This window comes from Megalops cyprinoides, chromosome 19 (genome assembly GCF_013368585.1).
Source record: "Megalops cyprinoides isolate fMegCyp1 chromosome 19, fMegCyp1.pri, whole genome shotgun sequence".
NCBI lineage: Eukaryota > Metazoa > Chordata > Actinopteri > Elopiformes > Megalopidae > Megalops > Megalops cyprinoides.
This window is the reverse complement of record NC_050601.1, coordinates 10,678,491-10,705,255: the sequence shown is the minus strand read 5'-3', so window position 1 is coordinate 10,705,255 and position 26,765 is coordinate 10,678,491. Positions and strand designations below refer to the sequence as shown.

General features: G+C 43.6%; 1 protein-coding gene across 2 annotated transcripts; it reads right to left on the bottom strand.

Moving 5' to 3' along the window:
- Positions 1 to 1,054: 1,054 nt before the first annotated feature.
- LOC118794535 (probable G-protein coupled receptor 146) lies at positions 1,055 to 26,108 on the bottom strand. Of its 2 annotated transcripts, none has more exons than XM_036552795.1 (2): positions 25,524 to 26,108; positions 1,055 to 4,130 (listed from the first exon to the last, which is right to left on the bottom strand). In XM_036552795.1, exon 2 carries the CDS (start codon positions 4,086 to 4,088, stop codon positions 3,087 to 3,089), a length of 1,002 nt encoding a protein of 333 aa, XP_036408688.1. In that variant the 5' UTR covers positions 4,089 to 4,130; positions 25,524 to 26,108; the 3' UTR covers positions 1,055 to 3,086. The 2 variants fall into 2 exon arrangements, with proteins under 2 accessions (XP_036408688.1, XP_036408687.1); XM_036552794.1 differs by lacking the exon at positions 25,524 to 26,108 and adding an exon at positions 11,531 to 11,772.
- Positions 26,109 to 26,765: the final 657 nt, after the last annotated feature.

Sequence of the window (26,765 nt, the reverse complement as noted above, 5' to 3'; positions counted from 1 at the left end):
AATTGTCGCTGCAGGGCCCTTGAAAACAGTTCTGAAAACGATAGAAAAGCTGTTATTTTTCCACAAAATGAGCAGTGTTTTGGGCGGACAGTGTGGACCCCTGCCCTGTCATGTGTGCTCAGGGCTGTTGGCTGAGGCGCAACGGGCACGTTCACAGACACCTCCACTGCCATCTGGAGAGAGGCAGTGACACAGATCCTGCGGCACGTGAGTGGCATTCCCTCTGAACAACCTGGACGCTTCCACCAACCCTGCCTTTGGCTGGGGAGATGTGAGCCAGCACTTTCAGAGCGCCGGGTTTGGACAGGGGAACAGGGGCACGCCCCTCTGTCCGCACGCACCCCAGGAATCAAGGGACAGCTGCTGCTCGGGGTTTCTCTCCCGTCGAGCTGGGAGCAGCAGCTGCTAGTACTACGGCACAGAGAAAATGGGAGTTTTTAAGGCACAAATATCTGTGGTCTCTCTAGCTCTGCAGATGGATAACCAGGCCTAATTATGGAGTAGGAGAGCAGAGAGTGTGGTTTCTCACATAACTTAGGTACTACTCTAAGGCTTTCCACCAAGACTAAGAGATACCTTCGGCATCAGCTGCATATACGCCGCTCATGACAAAAGAGAAGCTCCTTTAGAAATCAGATGGCTATTTACTTGTCATTTTCCCTTTCAACACAAACTAGAAAACACTTGATTTGTCTCTTGGAGGTGTTGACAAGCAATGTATTTCTCTGGAAAGAATGAGAAACTGAGAAGAGGTCAGAGGCCAATCAATGAAAACACAGTGGTGAATATTCCTGTTAGTTTATTGACTTATCAGACAGACAGCAGAGTAGATTATTGACACTACAGTGTTTAATATATGCTGGAAAATAATACTGTGTTTTGAAAGAGCATCGTGGTTTTTCAGTATATCTCTAACATACAATATATACAGACAATTCATATTTCATTTATATATAATATATATATATATATTTAGATGTATTTATGTACATATATATCAGTATATATACACACAATTTTTATATGTTTGAGAAGGTAATTGTTTTTTGCAGCTTTAAAATGGTATTTCTCTTTGTAGCTTACTCAAAAATTAATATATTTTAAATTATGTGGGTTTAAAATTCTATTATCTTTCTTGATAATACATACAGTACTTTTTAAAATATTTCTTTTGGTACAGACATTTTTACTACCTTGGCTCATCATGTCTAGTTGAACGTGGCTGATCATGACTGTGTTTTACAATTAAATGCAAATTGAGAGCTTTTATTGGCTATGCTTCCACACAGTTGGTGTGTCTGGTGAAATTTCAATGTTAACTATTGATAAATGTTGTCAGATTTCTGACTTCCGCAGACTATGTGATTCACTCACTCAGAAATGAGACGAGTCTCTTTCTATCCCTCTTGCTATTGGTCTGAGAGGTCATGTATAAGTCTTTACGTGATTCTATGTTACGTCCTCTTCGATTTCATTTTTATTGTACTGTGAACAGGACATCTATTTAGCTGTCTCTTGAGCAACATAAAACTTGAGCATTCAATCCAATGACTTTGAGTGATGAGCTTAACCTATGCATAGTGTAATGTATACAAGTATATTTTTCTAAATTTGTATGCATCGTCACAAGTTTTGTGGTCACTGGTTTTAACAACATATATAACGTGAAAATAAAAACTCTTAAATTTGTTAGACTAAGTGCCATAGCTGTCAGACTGACTGCCTCTAATCTTTTTCCTTGTGTGCTGCTGGTAAAACCACATCACAATCTATGTCATAGTAAGGTATCACCTACAAATTAACTGGCCCTGAGCTAACAGACTGTTTTACTAGTCACTTTTATGGCAGAATATTCTCCCACAACTCAAAAATGTGTCTCTCGCAGTGATCGAGGACTTTGATCTATTTAAACAATAATTAACAAGGTGCAGTGTGTCCTAGCTGAATACTGATTAAAGCCGGAAAGGCTAGATCCTCTTCTCCTTCTAATGCAGGTCCTCAAGAACATGAGTTCTTGCTGTATGTAGTGGCAGGCAGCAGAAATACAGCTACTGATAATGTATGACAGGGTGTCATCTTCAAACAAATAACATCAATATAAATAAATCTGCTTTGGGTATTGGCCTTTTTTGAAAGGAGTCCCAATCGAATTGATTTGTCTATTTCAGAGCCGTTACGTTTTAGAGATTTCAAATAAATTACTTTAAAATTTGGATTGTATAGCATTAACAAATTAGAATAAGACTTGATTTTCTGAACTCAACTGATGCAGCTGGGGTTTCTGATTGAAATGTCTGCATTCCAAGAACCCTGACAGGTGATGCATATCAGAACGGGAGCAACGAAGGAACCGCACGCCCATAACGGGAGAAGTGCGTGTCGTACCAGGGGTCTAATCATAAAACGGGTCTCGTTTTACTCCGACTCCACTCCCGTCTGCAGGTGGCGAGTTAAGCAGCTGCACAGGCCCCACACACACACCTCCTCTGGGCCTCTTAGCAGCAAATATATCATGCAAAGAGAAGGCCGTCTTTCCACACTCTACAACAAAGTTTGTGTGCAGACCGATGATGTCATCGCAGAACTGGACCGGTCTGTGGGTCGCCGCTGTGCCTCGCCGGTATGTTTTAGGTCCTGTGGAGCAGGTCACCGCATCGCAGTAATGCCCTTGGGTGGGTAAGCTGAGGTAAGGATACTGATAGTGTCTCTTCCACACCAGCTGATGCTGTGCAGAAGCCTGATTCTGATTCAAGACTAGTTTGCGTTGGAGGCTTACTCCGTTGCATACCTGGAAAAACAGAGGCTAACACTGCAGAGAAAGAAAGGGGTGGGGTGGTGCACGAAAAGCTCGCTTCTCTTTTCTGGAGGGTAAATAGCTGTCATAACGGCATGTGAAAATCACAAAAGCAGCACTTAGTGGTTACTCGGCTGGCGTCCCTCCACGGACGCGGGCGTGAAAGAAAAGGTGTGCAACGTCGCCAAAGGTCCCCACGGTTTCCATGCCGCTCTCTGCAAGTGACGCACTGGCACCGTGTGCATGATAACTGCCCTTGGCAGGTTCTAGAACGTGAGCGCTGGGCCGGTCCCTACGTGACCACCTGCTGCACCCCCGAGGGGTCCCGGGCGCACCCCTGCTTCCTGCAGCGGAGCCTCCTCAGCAGCCTCTGCAGGCGGGGGGAGAAGTTCTTGTTCATCTGCCTGTATATGAGGGGCGTGACGAAGCTGCTGGAGAAGGCCAGCAGCTCGGACAGACTCCGCAGGAAGTAGTAGGTGGGGCCCCTGGGCCTGCTGGGATAGCTCCCGGGCGCCCCGGAGAGCGTGTGCACCAGCAGGGTCATGTAGTACGGGGTCCACAGGACGAACTGCACGCAGACGGAGGCCAGCAGCAGCCGGTGGACGGAGGGGTCCAGCCGGCCCGAGTCCTGGTCCAGGGGCGTGGCCTCCTTGCGTATGCGCAGTATGAGCGTCAGGGCGTAGAGCACGGCCACGGCCGGCACCACGTAGCCGATCAGCATCATGATGGCGTCCGCCGCCTCCTTGTTCTGCATCTTGGAGCACTCGACGATCTTGGCGGAGACGTGGTTGCAGACGTAGAAGAGCAGCGAAGAGAAGCTGGTGAGCACGGCGCCGCCCCAGATGAAGCCGCACACGTGCTTGGTGTTGTAGACGCTGGACATGTAGGTGCGCGGCAGGGCGCGCTCGATGTAGCAGTCCAGGCTGAGCAGCGTGGTGGAGTACATGATCACCAGGGAGGACACGTTGAACAGGATAAGCAGGGTGATGTAGACCTCGTTGTTGTAGTCCCACACGGGCCAGCGGGTGTAGCCGGGCCCCAGGAGCTCCACCGGCGCCACCACGTTCAGCACCAGCCCGGCGATGGCGATGTTGACGAAGTAGACGTCCGGCATGGTCATGGACACCTTGTTGGAGAGGTTGACCACCACCAGCAGCGCGTTGTAGCACAGGCCCACGGGGAAGCACACCACGAGGTAGACGAGGGACAGGACGGACAGGATGAGGCCGAAGTCCTGGCAGAGCTGGTGTTCCACGCTGTCGTCTGTCTCATTGGAAAGCATGCAGCTCCACATAGCGCTGTTCCTGCAGGGCTCTGCTTGGGAGCACGGGGTCAGCTGGGGAGAATCGAGCATAGGGCATCGGTTACAATTCCTTTGTACTACACCTGGTTAACTGCTTTACCCAGTCAGCATAGAGCAGCGTTTCTCAAACCCCTCCTGGAGTGCCACTTGTCCTGCATGTTTTAGATCTCTCCCTGCTCCAACGCAGCTGATTCAAATGATCACTTTGTTATTAAGCAGCTTCAGGAGTTCATAACGAGTTGATCATTTGAATCAGCTGCGTTGGAGCAGGGAGAGATCTAAAACATGCAGGACAAGTGGCTCTCCAGGAGAGGTTTGAGAAACACTGGCATAGAATATGCCATAACTTTTTATTATTGCCTCAATTATTATTATTTGCAATGATTATTAGTATGGCAGGAATATTCATGCTTGTCCCGAAGCATTCCCAGCCATACCATACCCATGTCTTAGATAAGGGCTGCCAGTCTTTGGATTTCTGTATGTTCTAATGTTTCTTTTTCTAATGTATTATTTTTAATTTCTGACAACAGCAAATCTAATGGTAAATTTAAGCGCAGGCTGGGAGGCAAAGCAGGTAAATGCACGTACGCTCCTGTGGTAACACAGTTACCTGCGTCTCGTTAGATCCTGCAGACTCAGCATAACCCTTCACAATACGCTGCTCTGTGAATGGTCTGCTAAGCCTCCTGTACAGCCAAGGTCAACCTGAATCCCTCTTTGTTTAAAGTGCTGGTTTGTTCCGTGTGCATTCACTCTCTCTCCTCATTCTGTCTGTTTTACCCAAAGACAGTCGCACAGAGACCAGGGTGCAGGTGGGGCCTGCTTCCAGACCTCATGCTTCCCATGTCTGCCTCCAGGTAAATAGCCAATCATTGCTCTCTGTGCTTGACTGCACCTGCTCCAGCTTTAAACCTAATTGAGGGCAACCCCAGTTCAGGACACTGCACACTGCCCCTCCTCCTCCGTGTCAAACAGCAGGGGCTGCTGGAATGGGTCCATTTACAGTAGACAGAATGTAAAGCGGACAAGTGTGTGGGCAAGCCTTAAACAAGCGTGGTGCTAAAGTTCGGGGAGAGGTCACCAAACAGGGCGAGCCCCCCCCCCTCTAGAGACAACCTCGTTAGGAGACAATTACATCACAACTGCTTCACAGACTGCTGTAAACCCATTCAAATATTACTACCACATACAGTAGGCAAAGATTATCTCGGTCTGCTCTTAAGGCAATAACTTAGTTATGTAGTTACCTACATTTGTTCTTTTGAAAATACTTTGCATGTACTAACATCTTCGAATGCATGGTCTAGAGAGTTGAGGAAGACTTACAAAAACCAGCTGCTGAATTTCAGATTGGATAATGTTTTAATGTGTTTGCCCATCTCTGACATGCTCAACAAACAAAGCTGTGCGTTGGCTGGGAGGTTTCTGTTGCTCATTGGTCTGCTTCCAGACAATGTTTAAATGCTTGTAAAAGGATGGCTTTATTTAGTGGATGGCTGGGAAAGCTGTCAGCACACAGAACATTCTTCTGGTCAGTGCTGAAACCTGCTACTGGGGAGCTTCTTGGCGCTGACTCTCGCTGTCCCAAACCCAAACCCAGCTGCAGAAGCAGGGGTTCCTCTCACTCCCCCTGCTGCTTGCGATTAAAACTGTGATGGGCGAAGGGGGAGCCACACGGCCTGTTTTGCATAGCTGAGGTTAGGAAAGTGGTATCACTGCCAGAAGGATGGTGTCCTTGGTGGGACTCTGCTGTCGTGTTGTTCAGTGTTCTGGAGGAATTGCTTTAGCAAATATCCAGTTTAGCATTCTAAAAGCACAGACGTGTAAAACTACTGCTGTGCAAGCTGTCCTGGGTGAGGACTTCTGCTACGTAAATAAAAAGCAATTGTGACAATTGAATAATGCAGCTCTAAATGGCCCAGTGTGTTTTCGCCCCCCTGGGACAGGTGTGAAAGACAGGCAGCTCTGAAAGGCCTTTCGAGGTGATTACACCGGGCAGGTTTGAAAAGGGGCCCAGCCTGAACTAAAGGAATGTGACACGCAGAGGGTCTGTTAGATAAGGCGGAACAGGGCCAGGCTTCGTGGAGGAAAGTTCACCTCTGCTCGATTTAAAAACACCACGCCCATAACACTCAGCACTCTCATTCCCACAGACTCTCCCCTCAGATGGAGGAAGGGGTACGGTATGAAACAGAGCTTGACAGTCCTTACTGCAGGCGTGGATCACTGACTGTTACATACAAAATGACCACATTCAGTTTAAAGAGTAAATAGATTTCTGATTTACTTTGGATTTATACTCCAGTCAGCTCCCTGTGATGACATCGGGACAAGCTTTTGAACTCTCAAATGCACTCTGAACGGCTTGGAGTCAACAGCTTATCTGCCCAGCCTTTTTACCTGCTCGGTTTGCTGTAATTTTTCTCTCTCGAGAGACCGTAACAAAACATTACCAGAGCTGGAAAGGCATGAGTGTTGCAGGGAATGTAAAACAGTAAAACGGGGCCTAGAGGCACACAGCATTGTCAACCTGGCATTCCTCAGACCTTTCTTCACAAAGCAGCGGGCTAAGCCTTCAGCAGCCAACAATCTATAACATGCACTCTGATGGCAGTTTAAAATATTCTATAGACCTGGCCAGTTTTTTTTCCTTCCTTGTACCTCTGATCATTATTTTCAGGGCCCCATGTCACAGGCATACTGACTGGCTGACAGGGCGCTGTGTGGCAAAGACTGAGCTCTCCAAAGCTCTGTCACATGAGCGGTTCACACCGCGGAGGCATGAATCCCCTCTGGAATGTACAGTACTTTCTCAGTAGCTGCTGAGTGATGTCACATGATGTCACATGAGGGGATTTTCTCCTCACTGTTTGAAAGCCCTCATTGGTGCTCTGGGCAGGGATAACTGGGGTCGTGAGTAAAAATGAACTGAGTCCACTGCAAGTGCAGACCGAACATGCATGTGCAAGCTACGTCACTTTCAAAGGTGGTTTTATATTTGAATGCTTGGATTCAGGTACTCACACACTTGGAATACCTGCTCTGAAAATGACAAATAGATTTGTGTTTGATATGGACCACTAGTGTGTCACTAGTGCTACAGTTCCCTTAACCATTAGGGTCCCTTAACTGTAAAGAATATATGTGTCTCACTCTTTTTGGGTGTAACAACACCACAGCACCTGTGCCACAGCCTTCTCACAAATGTGACAATGCTAGCAAAGATGGTGGAATCCAGATGTGATGCTGAATTATTCTACCTACATCTGCCTGCCTGATCCATACCACTACTTAATTTGGAATTCACAGCAGCTTTTAGCTTTGAATGAATTAGCTTTGGATGAATACTTTGTGGGGAGCTTAAGGGTCCTACATAGGCATGATTTCTGCTAAATATTTGATGACTGTTATCTTTGATTAAGATCTTGTGGTCAGTTATGTACCTTAGATAATTGGTGTATTATCGGTGGAAGTACAATTATAATTCATTTCAATACAGCTGACAAACTGCTATGTTGTGTCTTTTGTCCCACAACAACACAACACATGCCACGCCAAAACAGAACTACTCACAACTCATCTCAACTGCTGTATTCTATAATTTATTGTAACATGTATAATCCCTGTGCTACAGCAGCTGACAAGCCCCACATGATTACAGTAGGTATAGGTAGATTACAAGGTATTTTATTTGGCTGGGTTTAGAGCCAAATTTTTTTTTTCCCTGCCTTATTTCTGTTTTTAAAATACAGGCTGTTTCCACACATCCAAACTGAAGACAGCACCATGTCCCCGAGGGAGGTCAGACTGACCTGCTCCTGACCCTGTCACTCTGAGGGGGAAGAGAGAGCCAGCGATGCTTCATGCCTAAATAGTTCTGGCCCCTACAAGCTGACAAAAATAGGAACTGCAATTGCATGAGAATAGCAGAGTGGTGTAGTGATATATATATATATATATATATATATATATATATATATATATATATATATATATAATAATCAAGGCTCATAACCCACAGGTTGCCAGTGTGATTCCTAGGTGAGTCACCCTTTGGCATGGTAATTATCCTGAACTGCCTCAGTAAATATCCAGCTGTATAAAATGGCTAATATGTAAAAGAAAAACCTGTTTCCTAAGTAGGTCACTGTAGATGAGAGTGTCTGCTGACCAAAATGTACTATAAGACACGTCTAATTGTGCCGAAAGTTTGCAATTTACACTGCATGGAATGAATATTCGTATTGATAGGCAAGATACAACACCTACACACACCAGGTTAATGATTAATTACAAACTGATGTGGGTGGCATGTACAACCAAAAACCCTCATTAGGCAAATTGGTCCTTCTTTAAATATAAGTGCAATTCCTTTCATTTTGAGTGGCCTAAAATATTTAGCCTAAGCAATTGCTCTCTTTCTCTCAAAACATTTTGTCTGGACATTCAGTAACTTCATATTTCATACTGCTGTATATGAAATAAGGAGCACATTAAGGTTAATTAGTCAAATTTACAAAGGTGTATACAAAGTTCAATTAAATTTTATTTGTACAGAGGTCTTAACCATACCCAAAATCTTGTACAGCTATTAATCATCTTAATAGAAACAGCGCACGCAGATAGAAAAATCAGTTTATGGGCCCTGGTAATATGTGTCTTCGTGCTCCTCAGCGAATTGTACACTGTTAATAAATATTCTGGCAGAGAACACAATGTACTAGGCTCTGCACGGGGGTTTGTTGGAACTAGGCGTTGTGAACTCTAACAGCTGTCATAATGATAGTGCGGATATCAGTTTACACCTGCGGATGTAAGCCTCTCATTTGCAAAGGCAAAAGGCAATCCTGAAAAGCAACACCTGTGTAAAAATGTACGTTTCACTTTCAAGGCAAATCCATCATCAGACTTGTGATTCATGGATTTGGCTGTAGTTTGAGACATGCACCAAACTTGCCCTTTATATATAGTTTCTACAGATAATCATGGTGTTATTTAAAAGTACCAGCTTCAAACTGTACTCTTATTTTATAAAACATGACCTGCTTCTCTAAACTAGCCACTGGTACAATCAGCCATGATTTGAGATCAAAATGAAAACAAATGCTCTGCCTCAGGTCACCTTACCCATACAAGGAGATTCAGTTTCCATCATTTTTAGTTTTCATTCCTGTTCTTAATTGCCTTTGAGATGATACAAAGATAATTCTATCTTTCTGTGAAGTTTTGTTCTCTTACTGAGTGCCAAAATGTCTGACTCTAATCACTGAGTGAACTGATCAAAGGACAACAATGCTGGCTATTTAATAGGAGAAAATTGGATAATATAGGCTCACTGCTTACATAATCCAGAACAGCTAGATTGTAACTGCCACACTTTGAAAACACTGAATACTCACTATATAGCTAAGATGGATTTTCTTCCATAGTTCTGCATTTAAAGTGAGCTAGACTTACTTTTAGATGTAGCATCCCTTCATTGAAAGTGCTACAAAAGAAAAATAACATAAACTCACAGTGAATGACACACTGTATGGAGTGGCTCTCTCTATGGAAGACACTGTACACATGATTACATACAAACAGAACTGTGGAAACATTCCTTAAAATCAGTTCGCTTGTGTTTTGCAGGAAGGGTCCAGGTTGCGACCTGTACATGACATCCAAAGGAAGTAGCACACAGCTGATCAGTGTAATTTCCAGAAGAACATAGAATAAGCTGCCTTATGGGCACCATAACAGGCCAGAGTCCTAGGGCTGCTTCCCATGGTCCTGTGAGCAAACTTGATGGAACACCGAAACTGATTTCATCTGAACTGGCCATGAAAGGTTACAGACTGGAAGAATGACAATGTAGGTTTCTTGTAACGTTCCAGAAAACACTCTGCAACAGTTGATACCATCTTTTCAGTGGTCATTGTCACTACCTGTTTTTACATTCCAAAAATATTTGATTAGAGCAATGTACCTTTGTACACAGTATTTGCATGACTACTAGGATGGAGTAGGAATGTATTCATGCTTGTGGCTTGAAAATGTCACACCACTCAATCATGATGACTGGCGCAGGCCACTTTAAGATGGGTCAAATGGGATTTATCTAGAGGTCAGTGTATGTAAACATGAAGCTAAAACGGATTTTGTCCGACAGCAATGCAATCGTTTGGTAGCCTATAAAGTACAAATCATATTTCAAAATGGTTGTTTATAAATACTCAGACCACAAATAAAGGTCTGTAGCCTTAATTTGGTTCCTAACAGGATCCCATCGATGCTCTTTGGCCAACTCCAGTTGTGGGTCAGTCGCAAAAACGGCCAAAGTCTGGCATGACTTGAGAACATTTACCTATGACTGAAAAATATTAATAAAATATATGGCCTGAAATGCATAAAACTAGCTACAGGTAAGATGACAGTGCAACTCTTACAAAGTTAACCTTTTGTTTCAGCACCTCTTTTCAAAGCTGAGAAGTTCGCTGGATTTGACAGTTTCGCTGCTCAGCCTAAGTGAAAGTTTTGCTAAAATGTCTTACTGTAAATCACAATATAAATTGTGCAAACATCTAACTGAAGTGGAAGACATGGACGTGCTCTTTTTAGTACTGCGCTCCTCCGGATAGCCTGTGTTAAACGTCAGTACATTCCCAGGTTCCAATTATCAGTTAACATACAGTGCTCCAGCCACCGAATCTACACGATAAACGTCTAATAACTAGTTAATTACATGGGCATGTGTTATATAGTTGCCAGTACCGTTTTAAATTCACTATTAACAGTTTCAAACCCCTTCACCTGTCAGCTGCAGTCTGTTAAAATAAATTTCGTCTGTCATCTTGTAATCTGTTCTTATGCGGCATTTACACCTACGCTACATCTTCCTTCTGACAACGAAGTGAGAATCGCGTCAAACTGTTATTGATTTGGTGATTTAGCTAGCTAGTTACCCTGTAACAAAATTCACATTTTTACCCAATTAAACTAAACGAAGCAGTAACTCTGTGACTTGTCGAAATTCAGTGCGTAACGTACCAATTACCTAATAATGTACAAAACACTATGTTATGTGAGTAGCCTGGTTGCATTTGACGTTAGGTTCCTAGCCAGCTATAGCTTCCACATGTTACAGCGGCCCGATGTCCTCAAATCCAACAATTTTACTTTCGGAGTTAAAACGTTTCCAGTGAATGGCAACTAGGAAGAAAGTTGTTCACTATCAAACTCTAACAACAAATTCTGCTAAGTTCGCTAAGATAACTGGCCACCACTGTAAACCCTACACGGTCAAACGCACAATTTTGTGTATGACCGGTTAAATTGACAGAACAGCATTAGCAACGTAAACACAGCTCATCTTAACCACTGCATAAACAACGTGTAAAATTATATTAAATTGTAATAAAAGAAACAAAACTTCCCAAAATTAAACCAACCTGTACAACAAGGCTCCGACTCCACGAGAGATCTACGGAGGCATTGGAGTCCCATTAACACCCTCTGTCATTTCCCTTTGCTTGTTTTTTTTATAATGTGGGGCAACCACGGCGTTTTTTGTGTCCAAGTCCAAGAAGTTGCGTAAAAAAGGTCAATCGATTAATTGTGAGGACGACGTCGTATGCTTTTCACATGCCAGTTTAATTTCACCACGGCAGTTCCCGCAGGGGTGGATGACGCCAGGCTAACTTATTTCACTATGCGAAAAGAGTGGCACTGAACTAGTGTACACACGTGACCCTCCCCCACCGCCTCCTTCATTCAACAAGTCGGATGAGGCCAGATTGGCTTTCAACGGCTCTCATTGGATGGGGTACGGAGTGGGGAGGGCTGACACACGGACTCTAACCACACACGCACACACACACACACAAACAACACCCCACTTTCACTATCAGGTTTTGACAGCAGACTCATAGCTTGGAATAGCCGTATATGAAAGCCAACTTCAAAGACAATGCTACTACTCTCTATATGCTGTTTACATCTGCCGCTGGTTTACCCTGCTCTTTTTCCAATGTAGGCGTTTGCTTTCTTGTGCACTGAACTATGAAAACTCCGTCCACTCCCCCCGATTAAAAAAGTAACATGAAGATAGCCGCACGTGTTACTTTTATTTGATGAGTACCGGGTCTGTGCTATGTAACAACATGCATATGAGACATCTGTAAAGAGGACATAGAAAAGATTGGAAGCATTTAATAGGTCGTGACGGGAGCCTTGCCAGACGCAGTGCTGAAAAGTCCCTGCGCTGGGAACAGAGAAAATGGACAGGACTGCACTGTTTGCTACTGTAGCCCGAGTTCAAAGGGGTATGTTTCCTGGAGATATTCCCAGTCACATTTTCAGCACAGATCATGATTATACATTATGTAACATGATTATATTTTGATATTTGAAACACAGCACTGTAATCCGATGATGGGCAAACTGTTGGTTCAATATCCTTAAACACCTACAACACAGTACATGTATGGAAGGATGTATATGTATGTGATGTGTGTCAAGTTTTGTACAAATATAACGGATCCTGAGTCAACTGTTAGATGAGGATAATACTCCCAAATCTGTCCAAAGTGAAAGGGATTACTGATTTACAATAGATGAGTGTGTGTGTTCGTGTGTGTGTGTGTGTGTGTGTGTGTGTGCACGCAGTGACACTCAAATCATCCCAAACAGGCAGACTGATTCCAGCCACACCCACGCTAGGCAAATCCCAGCATCAGACAATTCAATCTAATCCCTGCCTGGGCTTTTACCAATATGAGGGCAGCTTGTGAGAAAATGTGCCTTCTCTTCAACTGAACACAAAAAAATCTGACGACAGGGGGCATTTTTTAATTGCAAAACAGTACTGTCCTTCACGTGGCAGACACTACTAATGTAATTTCTCTATTGATGATGTTGAGGTATCACTGCAGCTTTTTGCTCGGTTGAACAGAACCCTGCATAAAGTGACTCCAATTTGCTAAGAAGATTAAGGATTATAAAAGGAGACCCAACTGTAAGCACTTGACTATTAACGGCCCACATATTCCATTCCAGACACAGGGAGATGTTTAGTTATTAAGATTGTGGTAAATACCTTGTGTGTCCTACTTGGACTGGGGCCTATTCATCTTGCATTGAAGAAAAGAGATACAGCTGCAAAAAGTGTGCCACTCATTGTTCCTTTTATTTCTAAAATTCAGCACAGCCAAGACGTGTCAATATTAATAATCTATCTTGCCCCACAATACCCACATCCCATTTTAAATGCAAATGAGTTTGTGACCCAGATGTGTCTGTAATGAACCAAGCAACCTGCTTATTAAATCACTGCATCATATTCAGTTATATGACCTTATTTTAATTGTACATCTTCACTAAGTATCAGTTTATCATTCAAGTAAACCTCTGTTCCCATCAAGGTTTGCTAAGGTATTTCAGTGGTGTATGCTGCATTCCATTACTAGGTTTTAAAGGTTCATCGCTGTGTCTTCTGGACATGACATCTGTCTGTTAAAAAAAAAATAAAATACGGTTTACAGATGTTTTTAGGTGTGAAGGGCAAATCAGTGTTCTTTTGACTTATTTTCAAGGCATTTCCTTGAATAAGCATATATTTGCCTTTTAGTACTAGTATTCATTTTGTTTTTAACATCTATGTTTTTGAGGAAACAATGATTAGCTACATTACTATCTTCAGTGTATGATTACATGTGATAGGGCATAAGTGTATGTAGTGGTTAAGGAATTTAGCTTGTAATCAAAAGGTTTCCAGTCCAATTCACAGGTGGAGAGTGCTTCAGTGAACGAACGGACACAAACTAGAAGAAATTTAAATGTAAGCTCTGGAAGTTACCTTTGATACAGGTGTCTACCAAGCAAACAAATGCAATATATGCAAATACTTTTTAGGTACCTGTTTTGCCTACATGATTGTGAAAGAAGAAAAAACAACTGAGAAAGAACAGCTTTGACACTGTAAAATGAAACTGCTCAGATCAGTAGAGAGGACCCTGGTGTTTTTTCGTGTGTGGTATGGATACATCAGGTCTGGATTATTGCTCCTTCTCTGCACAGAAATGGCATGTTGCCAAGACTATAACTCATGGACATGAAAACAGCAGTGGTTTAATACTATTGTTTTTCATGCCATGATCCAGGAAACTACAAGCTATTTTTTTAACCTGCATCTCATGTAAGATTTTTAAATCTATCATTATGGTTAAGTTAGGATTAGCTTTTGACAAAGCAGCACATAAGTGACTTACATTTCTATTCGTAGTAGAAACAGAGACCCTCACAGTGTTCAGGCATGACATGGAGACTCTAATACAGGCAAATTGACAGTCCTAGATATGGGTTAAATGGTTTCACCGCATCATTAAGCTTTTCTATGTCCTTAATATTCCTGGTCCTGGTCTTAGAGCGATAAAATGCATGGATGGCCTGACCAGTACCTACCCAGATAGAGATCTCCACATTGTTGCTTCTGACTGTGTTTTTTCTGTGTAGTAACAGGAGCCTAGACCGGACCATATACTGCCAGAAAATGTTTTTACAGTGGCACAACTGAACAGTCTGCGCACAACGTTACGATTTTTCCATTATGCTCTGCCTCACAGTAATGGGTCCAGACATAATTCTAGTGGTCATGATTACTGTGTTTTGTGCACCCATATACACTGATGGAAGAGGTCAGGATTTGATGAGTGGAACTTCAGCATTTCTATTGATCCCTGTTCGCTCAGTATGTGAAGGGCTGTGTCATCAATGACCTGGACTGCATTTTCACCCACTGATTGTGTACAGTCACTAGGATAAGTATGGCATGTAGCTGGCTAGGCTGCGGATGTGGGGCTGCTATGAGAGCGCACCTCAAGGTTCACAGGCATTACGTTACATTATTGGCATTTTGCAGACCCTCTTATCCAGAGCAACTTACATAGGTTAAAATTTTTTGCACATTACCCATTTAAACAGCTGGATACTGAGGCAATACTGGGTTAAGTACCTTGCTGAAGGGTACAACAGCAGTGCCCAGTGGGGGATCAAACTGGTAAACTATTGGTTATGAGTCCTGCTCCTTACCACTATGCTACACTGCCATCCGACCTCAGGGTGTGTGCTGTGGGCTGTTAGAGTGGGAGCACTCACCTTGGGGGAGGCAGGGGTAGGGTCATGGGGGCAGGTCCGAGTCCACATGAAAGGGAACCACAAGACTAATTAGTGCCACTGTTTGGTTAGATTGCCTTGTTGATTTTTCACATAATACATTGCTTTCATGATGATTAATGTTTAACCATTGGGTGGCAAGGGTATGTTATATTTTAATGCCACTTATCTCTTTTTTCACTCTTTACTCACATCAATATGTGTGTGTCATGAATGTATGTGTTGGGATTGGTTGGGGTACAATGTTAAATGGTTTTTATTTTCAAAGAGTTTGATGTGGTGGGGGTGAAGGTGTTGCAAGGGTCAGAGTGCATGGTTGCTCTCTCTAGCGAACACTAACAAGGCACTATCAATGCTATATATTTGAAAATTCTGTGTTTTCATGCTAACGTGCATTAAAAAGCAGAATGTTTAGCTGCCTTCCACCTCCTTTAGCTGCTGGGTAAGAAATGTATTATTGGGTTTCTCTCTGTTGGGTTTCTCACGATCAAGGACAGTGTGCTGGCTCATGACAGGGATGGTAGGAAGGGTGTGGAGAAAGGGCGGACCTCTGCCCCGCTGGACTGTGGGAATGCACATTTATTCCTGTCCAGTAAGTAGGGTGCAGGCGTTCACTGGTTGAGGCTGGCTGGGTTTGTCTTGGGGAGCAGTGTGGCATATTCACAAGCAATGGCCTGGGAAGCAACATGGTGCAGTAACTATTTTGATGTAATTAGCTGCAGCACCTATGCATGCTGTATGTGTGTTAATGTGCTGTGTGGATTGTCTTTCTTTTTCTGTGCTGTGCACTAGATTTTTTTTTATTTTATTTAAAAGGCTTTAAAAGGCAACTTGGTTTGTTCTTTGTGAAAATAAATGCAGGCAAAGCATTTAGTTGGACATACCAAGCATTCAGCAGTAAGCCTCATAAATCCATTTACTTTATGTGTGCTTGGTATGCTCAAATAAACACTTTTCTCAGGGCTCAAATATTTATAAGTACAGTGTATAAGGGTCTCAGGTTATTTTTTTTCAAGCAAAATAAATTTAAGTGTTGAGCCCCCTGAAAACTTGGAAAGTGTGTGCAACCAAGAAATACTGCAGGCAGTTATTAAACACATTGGCTGTGAGTGGACATTTGGAAACAGGGATGCTCAAAACAAGTCATTTTCAATATTCCATCCCTCCATAATTTTAAATGGATGGTTGTAAAATTTCCCAGCTACACACAAACTGCTCCTCTTTTTGACTTGTGTTGTAATTTTAAGTCAAATGACAGCCTGCTCCTGGAACACTGCCTGGCCTACTTTTACAAAGCCCAATGTGTTTGCCTTTACATGTCTTCCGAATTCTATCCTGACACACACAAATGTGGAACTATTGATATTTCATACAAATAAAATGCAACCCATAATTGTATATTTTTGTATTATTTCTTGTTGTAATGACATCAGCGGAACAAACTGCATGCTTGACATTGGTTTCTGCATTCTACAGCAAAAGAGCAGTGTGTATGTGTGTGTGTGTTTGTTCACAAGTTCCTTACAAGGTTAAATGTAGGTAAATCTGACAAGGTTATGAGGCACATTTATGAAACATTACAAAAACAATGAGTTTGAACAGACATGGATCAAAGCTGGTACCTTTCAATTTCGTACAGCAATATTAATGTTTTTTAAATCCCCCGTAAGTCTCAACGGGGACATCACAACCTGTGATTAGAAGTGAGCAGGCAGATGAAATACCTGGAAAGGATTATGTATATATATTTTTTGCATTTTCAATCTGTTGTGATAACATGTTTCCCCAGCAGCAAGAATTCCCACTCAGGGTAAGAAATACTTTATGAACAATGTGAGGGAACAAGTATAAGAAGAATAAAGAACAGGTGACATCACACTGACAGGTGCTGTAAAGATGAAAAAAGCATGGGTCTGAGCTGTTTGAAATGATCCTGGAAAAGGCTGGAGAGACATTAAATGGTGTCTGTTTCCCATTAGTCACAGAGCATATTATGTATAAAACCCTAAAGACTTTACCAAAAAAGGAAGATAAGGAGCTATGTCTAAATGATTGCATGTGGTGATAGTGGAAGGGGCCTCTGAGTTTACTATGCAAGTGCTATAATTCACCTATCTGGCGAGTCTGAAGAAATCAGCAGTGTAGCCGGGTTAACCCCACAGGGGGTATTATTGTTCTGGGCTATGAAAGGAATCATTGCTAGTTTCAGGTATCCCTGAATTACCTTGGTTACCTAACTTTTTTTTTCCTCCACAATTTCCAAGCATTTGTCCCCACATTCACATGAGATTCATTTGCAACAAAAGCGAAAAATATTTGAGACATTTTACCTACTTCCTCCAGTTTGTTTTTACGATCTGTCTGCAGATTTTTGTTTGTTTGGAAGAGCACTTTTGTCAGCTGTGCTGGTTCATTTTCAGAACTACCATTCAAGGGGTTAGATGACTGATAAGATTTTAGACTAGCAGAACTGTTCCATACCTTTTATGGTAAGGATTTCGAGTGTTGTTGAAACGTCTCAACGTAACCAAAGTGAAAATGAGCCGTTTAGCACCTGGGGAGCCCTTATCAGTTCTGCAGCGTAACTGGGGCGTTGTACATGGGGGTAGTTTGGGTTGGTCCAAATCAGAGTGCAACGCATGCCTGACAGTGAGGATACAAGCATTTGCGCTCAGGGGAGACTTCCTGTGATCACGTGTTAGGAGATGCAGCTAGCGGAACTGCAGAACAGTTGTATTCTTAGCTCTGCGGGCATCCTGGCATCCCCGCGCACAGCTGTGAAATCTGAAATCACTGACTTCTGCGCTGGACCAGCAAGCGCTCCTCTCCCATCCTGTGTTTCCTCTCTTTGCGGGTTTGAAGTGGTTCCGCACATTCCTGCAGAGGAACTTTACAATCTTGTTTCCATGAGGCTGAAACAAGGCCACTGGCGTTGAACCCTGCTGTTTCGCGTTGCCCCTGCTGCGTCTGAGCTCGAAACAGACAGCTGGGAGAATAGCGACCTTTTGTTTTGTTTGCCTGTCGCTGAGACAGCTTGCGCTAGTGGCCCGGTACGGCCCTTTCTGCATATTGTCTGAGAGAGGTTGATAGAGTGAGATTGAGCTGTTGGCCTGAACAATAATGCGCTGTTTATCCCCGATCAAGCTCCGAAATCTGTCCCGTCCCACTCCACAACACAGTGCAACGACTCCAGTCTGCTGTTACTTTGCACTCAAAACAAGAGATCACAGAAACATATGGCCAGTTAAGTAATGAAAGTCATTATTCTCAGCCACATTAACCAATGCTTGGTTGTCTGCTAAGTTGTTTAAGATTCTTAGAAGCAGTTCCAGACGCTGCTGGAGATAAAATATTAAGCAGTGATGAACAGAATTGACTGAATTGAAATAAATAGCGCTACTGTGATGTGGATAGAGATCAAAAGGCAAGCCCTTGCTGAGTATGAGCAGACATCAGATGTGCAGGGATTTCCTGTGCAGAGAGGTCAGGCAAAGCTTTGCTCTTTGAAGCTCTCTGCTGTTCTAACAGAAAGGGATGGTTTGCCGGTGTGCATAAGCCAATGGAACGATGGTAGCTGCAGTTATTGTTCTAAAATTCATTCACATTGTGTGAACTGGGATGTGCTGACACACACACACACACACACACACACACACACACACACACATTGCAAGAAGACATTTTAATGAGTTCAAGATCATTTTTTTATCTTGCCTGTAATCATAGAACCAGTGGTATACCTTTAACACTGTTCACTCAGGAAAGGATTTCCTGAGATTCTCACAATATTGTACTTGATATCCTCTGGTAAGAGACCACCTGGATTCATTTTTTTACTCGTGTGAATATTCCTCAAGGGAATGGAGGAGGTTTCAACAAGCAGGTAGATATTGATTAAAATGAATAAACAAACATAGTTGCTGGCTCTGAGGGATATTGCATTGCTTTTTCAACTCTTAATCATCTACTTTTGTTACTTTCTTTAAATTAAAAATGGTTTACGGTGTCTTATATCAAGTCAGGGGTTCAGCTTTGTAAACAGGTCAACAATCCACGTTTTGCAGGAAATCCACACAACATGCAGGAAGGTAAAGCAGAACTACAGGAAGTTGCCCCAGATGTGCTGAATAAAAAAAGATGAAATAGCCTGAAAAATCCTCCAAGGTAAGGTAACTGTCCTGATTGGTCCTGATTGGTGATTCATGCAGTCCGTGTCCAGTCAAAGTGGCAGTGTGGAATAGTGGTAAGGAGCAGGACTTGTTACTGAAAGGTTGCTGGTTTGATTCCCCACTGGGGCACTGCTGCTGTACCCTTGGGCAAAGTTCCTAACTCAAAATTTCCTCAGTAAATATTCAGCTGTATAAATGAGCAACATGTAAAAAAATGTAACCTATTTAAGTCACTCTGGATAATCTGCTGGGTAAATGCCAATATTGTAAAGTGATGGGATAAAAAGAGGATTGAGAATAGATTGGGAACCTCAGCAACAGTGGTCCTGTCTTAATTCTCTTTTTGGCTAACCACGGCCCTTACGAGTGTAGGTGAATTTAGGATCACAACACCACTTCCTAGCTATTGAAAAGATCAGGGGCTAATCAAGTTTGCCTGGGGCTTGTCTTTTTTTTTGAAGGGAGATCGGCATGGGTAGGTTGGGGAGGTTGTATCTACCTTTATAATAAATAACTATCAGCACACCTTCGGACACTGCAAGTCAAGTTCCGCTCTGTTACACAGTCTGTCTGTTGTTTTGCTATAAACACCTCCTTTTTCAGGTCGAAAATATTTGGGGCTAGGCTTAAAATATTCGGGGCTATAGGCTTCATTGCCAGAGCTGGGAACTGAGCCCTGGTCTCCCACTCCACAGCACAGAGACATTACCATATTGCTAAAAGGGTGGGCCTCACAGAAAAAGAAAGCTTTGCTACAAAGCTCTTACTAGCACCATAACCCTGCCTGACAGATGTTATCACTACAGTACATGAAATGTTTACTATGTAAGATACCTGGGGAAAGGGAGTGTGCCATTCAAATGAATAATTTAATACGGTACCACTCAGAAGTTTGGACACACCTACTCATAGAAGGGTTTCTCCTTATCTTTACTATTTTCCACATGTTAGAATAATAAAGACATCAAACCATGAAATAACACAAATGTAATTATACAGTGACCAAAAAAGTGTTAAACAAATCAAAGCTATCTTATCTTTTAGATTGGTAGCCAAGTAGCTTTATATTTTTTTTGGGAAAGAAATTCATACGTCGACGTCACAATTTATTTTTGACTAGGAAACAAATTTCAAGCGTTTAAGTTTTCGGATCAAAATGTCTTTGAATGAACGCTTCACATTATCTTAATTAGGCGTGTCCAGACTTTTGACTTGTACAGTATTATTGTGCACTCTATGTAGGGGCTGTCAGGCCTACGGGGGATGAAAGCAGGGAGACACTATAAGGGCGTGGGGTGGCATGAGGCTGGGATTAGGATAAGGCTGGGTAAGCTAGTTTCATAAGTTGGCGCTGTTGTGCATGCCCGCTGCAAAAAAAAAAAAAAAAACGATGCCCTGGAAAGATTTTAGGATAGCACTGAAAGGCTAGCCCCCATCTGTTGGCTTTTTCCCCCCATTGTCTCATTCAGCTTTTGTGCACAGTAGATATCAGCAGCGATGATGACGACTGCTCTTGGCACGCAGACCCGCGTATCGCAGCGCAGGTAAGGACCTGCATCTCAAGCGGTCAGGAAACAGATAAGCATCTGTGGTGACAGGATCCCTCTGCCATTACAATACGGCAGAGCTGACCTCACCTCTGAGGGAATTTCAGGAGGCTTCAATGTTTTTCAAGCTTGGCTTTTTATGGGTCTGTGAAGCTTCTCCATATCGGATGGATATCAAATGAAAGGGTTAAAAGAGTTGTATTTAGCAGCGTTTCCCATGGGAAACCTACAGACTCCCTAGAGTAGTCAAAACATCCTGGTGTAATTGATTGTCGACAATCTCCCTCCCTGTCAAACACACATATACTCCCGTACAGATTCACACATACTCAGACATGCATGCATGCATACATTCACACCACACAACACACACACACACACATGCGCTTACACACACACACACACACACACACACACACTCATGCAAACAAATACACACACATGCACATACAAGCTCTCAGAGTATAATGCAGCAGATGGTGGATTTCCACACACCAGTAGTTCCTGTTGGCAGAGAGAGGCAGAAACATTTCTGCAGCAGTGCTGCTTGGGCCATAGTGGTGTGATGTGTGTGATGGCGGAGAGGTCTAGAAGCTGCGGCTTCCAGGGAACTGTGGATCAAAGCCAAGCACTGACACTGCCAGCGATGACTGCAAACTGCTCCAGTCTCCATGGTCACGAAAGCCCAACAGGCTTCAGGTGTCAAAATGGCAGGGTCAAACAGGTGTCAACCCTGTAACGGCACCTCTTTAAAACGTCCATCCCGGTCAACATTTTAATGAATTTCTCTGTCTTTGTTGTCCTTTTCCTGTGAGGGAGTTTCATATGCGGTGTCTCTCATAATAGAGAATGTGTGTGGGAAGACTGGAAGAATGAGGGATCACTCTGTTCTGTTTTCAGCCAGAAAAAGCACTTGCAACATGTCCCACTTAAACAATCACCTGATGCGAGCGTGCAGGTCTCCTCTCATTTAAAAAAGAGAGCACCTGTAGGAACTGTAAGGTGGAACTGGGGGCTATCATCTCCCAGTTCTCTTCTGTACTTTGGGCTTTTGGTGCTTGCACTGTGTGCTCGTGAGTTGCATAGTAAAAACATCCAAGCTTCACAGCTAGCACGGTGCTGAATATTTTATTTTCTGCACACTGTTTGAGGCAAACACGACCAGAAAGCTGTCCTTGGTTTTTCAGGGAGTTAGTGATCCTTGCAAGAAGAAACTCGCCCTGCACTCGCCTCTCTGGTAAAGTATGGCTGAGGGTAATTATGAATGAGACAGTATAAGATACAACCCAGGCCCACTTCAGCTGTCATAACACACACACACACACACACCGCCCAGCTATGGCCACAACCATCATATTATTGCTGTGCACATGGGGATTTAGCTCTGTGCTCTGGATGGCTGAATTAATGTCCGTGACTGGAAATAATAGCAGTATTACAGATCTTGCGTGATGTGATTCTGCAAAAATGAAAGAAACGTGTTTATAGGAACTGGTTGTGAAAGACTGCGAATTCCAGTCACTCACATGAGGCCTAAAAGTGCAACCAAAACAAATGTATCAAGTTTATGGCACTGGGCGGCTCTGTCATCAGTTTGTGCTGTTGTTTTCCTCTTCCCTTTTCTCTGAAACCCCTGAAGGGATCAGATCTGGGCTTTTGGACAAATCTTGTCCTCTAGCATGTGGTTAGTGGGAGATGTGACAAATTTGGGGGGGTGGGTGGCGGCTGTGCTCCACCCAAAGACAGGCTCCCTGCTGTTTACATGTGCAAGCACTGTGCCACCCTCTGGATCTCCTTCCAACCCAATACCATTACATCCACTCAAATCCCACATCCCCACTCATCTCCTCACATCAAGGCTCTGTGCTGATCGGCTGCAGTCTGCAATCGCATGGATTTGATTATGTTTTACTCATATATTAATTTTTCCTCCCCGGTATGTTGCCGGACATCTTGCATAACAGATCCCCTTGGCTTCGAGTAAGCAGCACGTCCCTCATCTGCAGGGACTTTGAACTGCAAGAAATTACTAGCTTACAAAACCAGAAAGAACTGGGTACAGATTCAACTTGCAACGCAGATGCATTTTTAGTTTGCTCTCAGCGGCATCTGTGACTTCATTGCCATTCATATGCTGTATGTTCATCACTGATTCCTTGAGTTATTGAATATTATCGATCTTCCCTTACAAAGGACGCATTTTAAAAGTGGCCAGTGTGCGATGTGGACGTAAAAGCAAGAGTGGCTTAGCTAGCCCTCAGAAACTGGTCTGTAGGTGGCTTCTGGTCAGTCCTGTAGAATCACAGCATGTTCTGCACATCTGAAGCATTTAGCTTTCTGATAAAGCTGGATTACTAAGTAAACCTTCTCATTCAGCACAGATACTCCAGGACAAATACAAGGGCAGGAGAAAGGTGAGACGGTATAGGGGTATGGACTGAGGTTATGGTTGTAGTTACCATGAGCAAATAGTCACCATGTCTAAGGAATGTTTTTGTTGGCATGCAAAAACTACACGCTGTGATTAAAATACTGATGAATAACAACGGGTCACAATAACAATGGGCAATCTAGTAAAAATAAGTCCCTCAGCTCAGGAAAGCAGGGCTGCTTCCCCAAAATGATGAATGAACATGGGTTTAAATCTCTGACATGCCTCCTGAAAGCACGTGGCAGCGACGCTAAGGGGGCCTGCCGCGTGCCTGCCCAATGCCGTGCTTCTGTGAGGGCCTGGCTCTGTGAGGAATCAGTGGGGTCACATGCGCCGGCCCCGGTGCTGAGGCATGGTCTGTATCACTGGGAGTGAAGCTAGGTTAATGCGCATGGTGTTTTATTCTCCCCCCCCCCCCCCCACCAAATGACGAGGTGATCTGCCATGGAAGGCAGCACACAGAGAGATGTGGGATGGGTCGGGGGGGGGGGGTCGGAGCCGGTGACTGGTGGTCTGACCCTTTCGTCTCCCAGTAAGTAAATATTATTCCAGTGTTTGGGTCCACGAGATAAGAGATGTTGGGCCCGGGAGCGGGTAGGGGGTGGGGTGGGCGGAGGTGGTGGAGCAGATATATTAAAGGGATTAATGGAACAGAGTGATGCAGTGATGCAGCAGCAGGGAGAGAGAGAGAGAGAGAGAGAGAAACAGCTGTGTGTCTCCATGTTTCGTAAGACACAGGCCCCGGCCTGATCCCCCCCCACCCCACCCCAGCTCTCTGAATAAGCAGGCAGTCAGCAGGGATTGTGAAACTCCTGGAACAGCCTAGAAGCTTTCGAGGAAACCCAACTCCCCCTCATGTAGTAACAGCTGCAGTGGAATCATGGGTGATTTGGGGAACATTTTGGGTCTCTCACTATTTTATTTTTATGACAGTTGCATGCGTCCTTGTTTGATGGAGCTGCTTTGTGTACACAACTGAATACACAGAACTAGGCTGAGGATTATTTTTAACATACTATGTAAATTAATTCAAGGAAAAACCTAAAAGCTCCAGCGCAGAATGAGTCATATTTAGTATGGCCCTTTAGTTGACAGAATTTTTTAAAACTAAAACAGGTGGCATATTTGTGAAAATCACTGCTTTCATGCATGCTTTTTAACAGTTTCACATTGATGACAGTTTCTTTAACAATATATTCTACTTAATATAGGTATATTAATGTATATCAAAATTTAAATTATTGTTATGTTTTTTATGTTTGTATGTTATGTTTATGTACTTTTACATATTTATTTCTTTAGATCTTGGATTGGTATTGTAACATACAGTGTATACATTCCTCAAAAAGTTTCCCAAACAGTTGTACTTTTATACACTTTTATACCCATAATCAGTGGATCTAGTGCACTAGATTATAATTATGTAAACAAACAACAGGGAAATGTGATTTCAAAAAAATATTTTCTGTATTTTCTATATCTCCTCTATGTAGTGTCTTTCTGAATGAGGATAGTCATTGTACTCTAAATGCAAGTAACCACACATGCCAGAGTAAGTTATTGTCATTGCCAGTGGTTCTGGTGTAAGTTGCCAAACTCCCTAATGTACCTGTCATTAAGTGCACTCATGTGTCCCGTCCCCATGGTCACCACCAGTGGCTGGTGACAGTCTGTCTTCACTAAAAACAAAAGCCACTGCAGGACTTTCGGTTCCTCTGGAGCGGAAAATATCAGACCGCTAATCCATGATGACAAGAAGCTGGGGCTGGATTAATGTAATGTTTGTAAAAACAGCATCTCTTCCAGTGTCGTGTTGGTATTGGAGTTCTCACGTTCAGTCTCACAAAATATCTGTATCAGCAATTTGTCAGAGGTCTCCTTTTCCCAAGCACGCTCACTCACCCTGACTTTCATTAGTGAGATAAATGAGTGAGGAGAAATGTGCCAAACATTGGCAGTAGTAATCGCAAGAATAATCATTGCCCAAGTGCAGATCGCTTATCCAGAGCGACTTCCAGCACAATACAACATAAGTGCATCCATTCAATTTAAACGAGCAACAGTGTCAGACCAGGCTAACAACACTCCCGGAGCAGTGAGTGTGAGCACTTCAAATGAGTCTTACCTGGAAAGTGGAATGGAAGGGGTTTCTCTCTCCACTGTATTTAAAAGTTTATATACAGCCAGCTCTGAGTGTGGAGGGTCCTGAGCTGTGAGGTGCAGTGCAGTCAGGGCAGTGTGGCTCTCTCGGGTCTACCCAGTGCGTGAGGGAGAGGGTTTCTCCACTGGAGTGGGTCCACGCTCTCTGCCTCCACACTGCCCCTCTGGGCAGCACTCCTCAGCAAGCCCCATCCCCGCGGAGAAGCCCAGCGTGGTGTAGCGTGTGGGGTCGTCCCGCGTCACTGACACAGTCGCTCTCCCTCTGGAGACCCAAACGCCGCTCTGTCCTGCGCTCTACCAGCTCCTGCCTCTGCCGTTTCCCCTCTCTGGTCCTGGCACACGTCCCCTCTTTACTGGGTTTTGTTTTTCCAAGAGGACGAAAAGTGGAGTGGAGAGGGGGGGAAAAAAAAACTTGCCTCCCCCCCTTTTCTGAATGGATTTCCCTGGCCGCTCTCACTCTCTCTCCCCTCCCTGCTCTTGTGGCTGTCCAGCCGAGTGCTCTTTATTGATTCTGATTTCTCCAGGCGCGCTGGCTCTCCAGCTCTCTGGCTTGGAGCACAAACGCTGTGTGTGTGTAATGTGTTGTGGCCTGGCTTTCATTAAAAGCCTTCAGTGCAGCGGGGGCTCACAGCGCTCCAAGTCTCTGGCGTGCTGCCTACTCCCTGCGGTCTGCCTTTCACTAGGCGAGCTGGCTGTGTGTGTGTGTGTGTATGTGTGTGTGTACTTCTGTGTACATGTGTGCGTGTACGTGTGTGTGTTTGTGAGTGTGTGTATGTGTGTGTGTGTGTGTGTGTGTTTTTGTATATGTGAGTGCGTGTGTGTAAGCGTGTGTGCATATGCGTGTCTGTGTTTATGTGTTTCTATAACATGGATATTGCTAATGTGGAGATTGCTAGGGATGTTTGTCTCAAAATTTGTTTTTGCACTTGCCAATAATTGAAATCACATGTCAGAACAATCCTGTAAGTATAATGTCCTGTCCTGTTTGTGTTCCATGGTCCAGCATGGTTTATAGAATTTGAATGGTATGTTCATATTAACAGTGAGGAGTTTTCATCCTCTGCATTTCTAACTGAGGATTCCTTGTTTGAATCCTTGGAGGAATCCCTCTGTTATATCCTTTGGCAAAGTCCTGAACCTGCACTACTTCAGTAAATATCTAGGCCTGTTAGTGGGGCACTATATGAAAGTCTAAGCTGTGTGATTC

Bases quoted from the DNA above. Each gene is read 5' to 3' on its own strand.
- LOC118794535 (XM_036552795.1), bottom strand. From the start codon at position 4,088: ATGTGGAGCTGCATGCTTTCCAATGAGACAGACGACAGCGTGGAACAC.